The sequence below is a fragment of the Geospiza fortis genome, unplaced genomic scaffold (assembly GCF_000277835.1).
Source record: "Geospiza fortis unplaced genomic scaffold, GeoFor_1.0 scaffold41, whole genome shotgun sequence".
NCBI classification, from domain to species: Eukaryota; Metazoa; Chordata; class Aves; order Passeriformes; family Thraupidae; genus Geospiza; species Geospiza fortis.
Window position 1 is genome coordinate 21,890,436 of NW_005054299.1, and position 6,000 is coordinate 21,896,435.

At 37.0% G+C, this 6,000-nt stretch overlaps 1 protein-coding gene across 20 annotated transcripts in view; it reads left to right on the top strand.

Moving 5' to 3' along the window:
- The window catches only part of AFDN (afadin, adherens junction formation factor), an 81,674-nt gene extending 76,379 nt beyond the window's left edge, over positions 1-5,295 (top strand). For all 20 annotated transcript variants that reach the window (XM_031059317.1, XM_031059362.1, XM_031059350.1 and 17 more), the window contains 2 exons: positions 2,294-2,372; positions 3,116-5,295. In XM_031059317.1, coding sequence (XP_030915177.1) covers positions 2,294-2,372; positions 3,116-3,260 — 224 coding nt within the window. In that variant the 3' untranslated portion in view covers positions 3,261-5,295. The remainder of the gene's footprint in view (positions 1-2,293; positions 2,373-3,115) is intronic.
- The last annotated feature ends 705 nt before the right edge of the window (positions 5,296-6,000 follow it).

The following is a 6,000-nucleotide window of genomic DNA, read 5'->3' on the forward strand; positions in this document are numbered from 1 at the left end:
GCTCAGTTATAATTACTGTCCCACTGGTGCAGTTGATGATCAGTAGTTCCACTGTTTGTGGTCAGCAAACATCCAAGTTGCATAAAAAAAAATGAGATCTCAGGATGTAATAGTCTCTGTGGTAATAGCCTCTCTTGTGCAAACCCACTGTCACTCCTGTCTGGCTCTGTAATAGGTTCTGAATCTTGAAGGTGAGGGAAGGTTTTAGCTTTTCCGTGTGTTTTCATTAGACTGGAGTATAATTCTGGATGCTATATGCTGTGTACTACCATAATGCCTATTAGCATGCATGTGAAATCACTGATAAACCCACAGCCAATTTTGTACCAGAAGAACTTCAGCTTTTGAACACCAGATATCACAATGAATTAAGAATATTCTGAAATGGCAGGCTTCTGACATGAAACATGGGTACTTCGTTTGTACTTAATTTTTTTTTATTTCAAAGAACTTTCTTTTTTTAGGAATTCTTATTTGAAATTGACTCTAATAAAAAGTAAAATGTGCCTTCCATCACAGCATGTAGGCTTGAGGAAGCCGTTGCTTCCCTTCCCTATGTGGCACTTAGAAGGCTGTACATGTAATGAATTTGGCAACCCTAGAGCCGTCAGTCACTAGTTGTCACCACCACTCTCCCTGCCTCCCATCATCCACAACCCAGAATGCTATTTAGTATATAATTGCATTTCTAATCCTGCTTTCTGTTAATATTAATTGAAAAATGAATCTCAGGAAAGTGAAATGTTCAGTGGTGTTGTTTGTGGACATTTGTTTTTCATGGAAAACAATCGAAAGGACAATTTACAAAGATTTGGTTAGGGTTTTGGTAACAATTAAGGAATATTGTAGTATGATGCTTCGCCTTTAATAGCCTAATTCATAAGCCATACAACTAATTCTGAATACTCTTATTTCATAATTTTTAAAATAGCCATGAGAACAGGTTAACTTCACTTGATTGCTCAAGCTTCTCTGAAGACTGCCTGCGTAACGTACAAAGCCGTTTGCACAAAATGCAGAATTCACTGTGCAGTTTGACCATCTCCCATCTCGCTGACTGTTACATTCCTGTCCTTTACAGCTCTTTCCTGTTCTGAGTGTTAACTCTAGTAAACCATGCTTCTGCAAATTTTGCTCTTGTGCTTTCTTCCACTGGGTCTTTAAAGACCATTGGGTCTGTCAGCTCACCAAGGAAAAAGTCAACACTCAACTGAAAACCACTATCCAAATGCAAATGAAACCTTGTGGATCCAGCCACAAGCTTTTCAAAGTAGGGAAGGCAGTACTTACAGGAATGTAAGGCTCACAACTGAGAGGAAAAAAATCTATATGCCAGACATACCTAATGTGATTTGGTTTGCTGCAAATTTTTGGTGGAAAAAATTTGGCCTACAGCACATTAGCTAAATTGGCTTATGTGTTCTAGCCTCACTCAGAATTACTGAGTGTTTCTGAGAAGTTAGATGTACCAGTGGAAGAAGCAAACATCTCCTTTTGTACCAAAGAAGGTTCACAAGACATAACATGAACAATATTGAGATCAGAACTGTCTGAAGACAAATCTGAGTAGTGTGCTACATTTCTTTTTACTCTTTTTGTGACAGTTATTAAGAGAATATGGTCTTAAATATAAATTAAATTATTAAACTTCTGATTGGAAATAAAAGGTTTTGTCTTGTGGCCTTTATAAGGAATTAATATAATGTGTAAAACCTGTGTGTTAGATCAATTTAAAGGTGCAGTGCTGCAGGACTTGAAATTTAAATTCAGGGGTGGGAGGAAGGGGCCATCTTCTGAGTGATACAGTTTGTGTATCAGACTTAACAGGGACTAAAATTTTGATTCTGCAGAATTGCAAAGATGGTATATACTAATCTTTGCTTACCTTTAGCCTCAGAAAGAAAGGAGCTACAGCTAACTTACTTCCTGTGAAATTTGTCACAGGATGATGAAGAGTGTTGCTCTTTCTGTGGATCTGCTTGAACAGCTTCTAGTATCTGTTTTACAATAAGGCATAATAAGATAAAGACCATGATTTGGCATGTGCTGGACAATCTAAACAAAATGGGTTTTGACTCGAAATTAGGAATTAAAAAAATAAGCCATTTGAAGAGGGTTTGAATTCAATAGTACTGGGATTAATTATTCTAGAGGTCAGGTGACCTCTGATTATTTATGATTCTCATTTGAGATTGTTTCTTGAAAGAAGCACTGCACCTTTTTGAAAGAATACAGTATAAAACTTCTGTGTTGTTGCTGCTGTCCTTAAACTTACTTCTTTCTTTTGCATAAGGAATAAATTCATACACTGGATCTACAGGAGCAGCTGCTGGGGAAGTTTATCAGGATCCAAGAGACAAAAGATCTAAAAGGTGACATACAGGAGTCCATTGACTTTCATACAACTAACTGGTAGCCAACTAGCTTCTGCAGTATTTTCTGTTGTCATCGTTGTATCTCTGGGGGCTACTGCAGAGTTCTGCTGTTGTCTCTCTTATGGGTTACTATAGAACACAACTAAGTTCTCTCCACAAGCCCTTAGATGATCTGAAGCACTGCTGAACAGCAACGAGTTTTGGCACAAGTAAAATGATCACTGTAAATGAGCAACTTCACCTGGTTTAGGTGTATTTATAAATCTGAACAGTACCTCTCCAGTGGGATTCTTTCAAAACTTGTAATAAGCATAAAAGATTTAAGCTGTCTCATACAGGCTTTACCATGTAGCATACTGATGATGGGACAAGAAAAGGTGTGTCTTCCAGTGCTTTTCTTACAAATGTTCCACCACAGAAAACTGCTTTGGTTTAGCCAAAGCAGTAATGCTGTGCTAACACAGGCAGAGCCTTAGTTTATAACCTGCTCTTCATGTTGGAAATTGGCAAGCATTTCCATTTATTTTGACATGCAATAAATGGTCAAGTCATGAATTTCTCTTAAGTGATAGCACAATGTCAGAGTTAAAGGTATGTGTGAGAAAAAAACCTTTCAGAACACAGAATGGAGACTGCTTTGCTGTAGTCAAAGAAGCTGTCATTATGTGTCATCAGGAATGATTATGTTTAAGGATCTTGTAGATGAGAATTATAAAAAATATTTTTTGTTTCCTTTCCAGTCAAGATGCCGATTTACCTGGAGCACCAGAAAACCTGACGTTCAGGGAACGCCAGCGACTTTTTTCACAGGGTCAGGATGTATCCAATAAAGTAAAAGCTTCTAGGAAACTAATGGAACTGGAAAATGAGTTGAACACAAAATAAGATTAAAGCACCTTATCAGATGTAACGGATGATCTCCAAATTGAGGGATTGAGATTGGGGGCACACTACTAAGTATAAACAGAAAATGAATGTTTTCTGAAAGGAGTGACTTTGATTCCTCTATATTTAAGACTGTTAATTAAGACTTAGAGATGTTGCAATAGCAAGAAAACTGATAACTTTGCCAGGAGCTTGTGGTTTATACAATGAAAGCACTGTAAATTTTTAAAGATGCGAATCACGTGAAGGTAACTTTTTTCTGTTTTGGGGGTAAAGTTCTTTTGCACCAGACCAAGTAGCACTTGTCAAAGATAAGTTCTGTTTCCTGGTGTTTTACAGACACACTTTTGTTTTAGCTGCTGAGCAGAGAGAGTGAGAATAGCTTGAACTGCCTAAACTAAACTGTGCACTAGAAATTAGTATTTTAGGTTGTTTGACAAGAAGCCAATGTCTGGGCCACCTTAAATAAGGTTTCATATGCAAGTGTGACATACTGTATGGTGTTCATAGAAGAATCAGCATATCAATACAGATCTTACCATTACTTAGTACTGGCATAACACACATTCTCTAGATAGAATCTTGGAATAAAAATGTCTCTATTCCTGTGTATATGTTGGGTCTGAAATGGATGCCTAAGATTTTATCTGTAGTTATGGAAAAGTCTACGTTGTTGTATCCCCACTATATGTGCTTCAGACTGAAAAAATGTGAAGATAACAACCTTTGGTTAACTGTTTCACTAAAAATTACATAAGCAATAGATAGTAGGCTACACTTAGTGGCCCTTCATCAGCTAGGACCAAAATGTTAGTAGTGTGTTAAAGGCAAGGATTACAGAAGGTGAGCAGAACACGTGGGTATGTTTTCTGAGAAATTCATATTAGAAGTTATTGGGCAATTAGGCCTGGAATAGCATTGATAAGTCCGTTTTTATCAGTTCAGCAATAGATTTTTTTTCTATGGAGATACCAACTGGCATATTAGAGAAGAAGACTGAAGTGCAAAGCATCAAATACATTACTGCAGTCTGGAAGTGGGAATGTTCATAAGGTCATTAACAGAGCTGGTGTGCTAACAAGGAACCATCCCTGCTCATGCTGAGGAGCAGTGCTAGTGAGCTCCCATTCCGTCTAGCTGGCTTTACTGACATCCTGTTATGGTTGTACTGAAAGCCTTTATGGCAGTTCAAGCTATTTTTTTCACACTGTTATAGCCTTATTTAATTTTTAATTGTTAATCTTTTTCCTCCCACTATTTCTTCAGCTATGCTTTTGTGGCTGATGATGTTGGGAATAAGGACCTCATCAGAGTCTTTCTCATTGTGTGATGTTAAGACAATATATATTGTGATTCCAAACAAATTTTCTATTTGACAAAGCCCTTTACTGGCTTTAGATGATTTTTTTTTCCTGTATCATATTGTTCTCTTATAAATATATATTTAGGGATTTGTGCACACTTCCAAATACAAAGGGGTAGACTTTCACTGCCTTAGGAAAGAAATCACTTTTAATAAGAGTTGTATGATAAATAAATGCAAGTTAATGAAAATTGGAGTGTAAATATTTTTTACGTATTTCAGGTTTCTTATTTGAAAGTGTGCTTTTACCGTTTCACCTGTTAAATATGAAGTAGAAGATTAAACTGGTTCAAAGTGTTAATGAAGGATCTGCATGCTTGCTATGTCTGTTCATCAGCAAAAGCAAGCCTCTCCCAATTTATCTTGAGAACACTAGCAGCCTTACAGTGACAAATTTTTCTTGAAGAAAAAAACTTATGCTGTGGCTGAATTACTGTTGCTGCTAGACTCTGAAAAAGGCTTAGCAAAAAAATACCTATAACCTTCAGTTGAGTGGATTTGGCCGCTATTGGGCATTCGGGTCAAGTGTGAATATGTGTAAAAGTGCTTTTCATATTTGTCTGTGCATTATTTGAAAAAAAAAAAACATCAAAACTGCTGTAGTTTCCCATTTCTACTGTATTTCACTTGCAACCTATTTTTAATAAAGTTTGTATTGTATTTAACTTTGCATTTAATGTTTTTTGTATTCTTATTTAATTCTGCATTCCTAACAACATTATCATATACCAGAGGGACTCTTAATATGTTTTGCCTTGCCTGTCCTCTTAAAACGTATTTATGAGCAAAGTCAGTGTATCTCATATGAAAACTTCAAATTAATTTTACATGGAGAATCAACAGAGGCTGAACTTCACTAATCAGAGAGGAGAATTTCTTAGCCTGTTTGATACCTATAGTGCTGACATGAAGGAAGTGATTTACAGCTTAACCAGCAGTTTAGGAAGTAGTAAATACCAGTGGTGTGGATCATACAGACTTGTCACACTGTATCTGTATCTTCCTCCAGTGCAAAATGGTTTCTAACAGCAAAGAGGAACCTACAACGTGACATCTTTTGGAAAAGTAAATAGTGTATGCAGAGTCTCCACTGGGATTGCTGTGGTTAATGGGAGTCAGCAGTTCAAACTCTGCTTGGGGAGGGAGCCTGCCCCAGTGAAGTGCTGTAGATGCCTTCTGCCGTAGGTGTACATCTGCTGAAGATGTACACCTATAACGTCAAAAGAACACAGCTTTTAATTTTGAATGTAGACTGTCTACACTAGAAGAAAATGGAAACAATCCATTGCTCTTCTGTATGTGAGTCACTCAGTCTAAACAAAAGAGCCAGTACAAACAGAAAGTGGTGTATTTGAGTCTGTAGTTATTGCAGCTGTG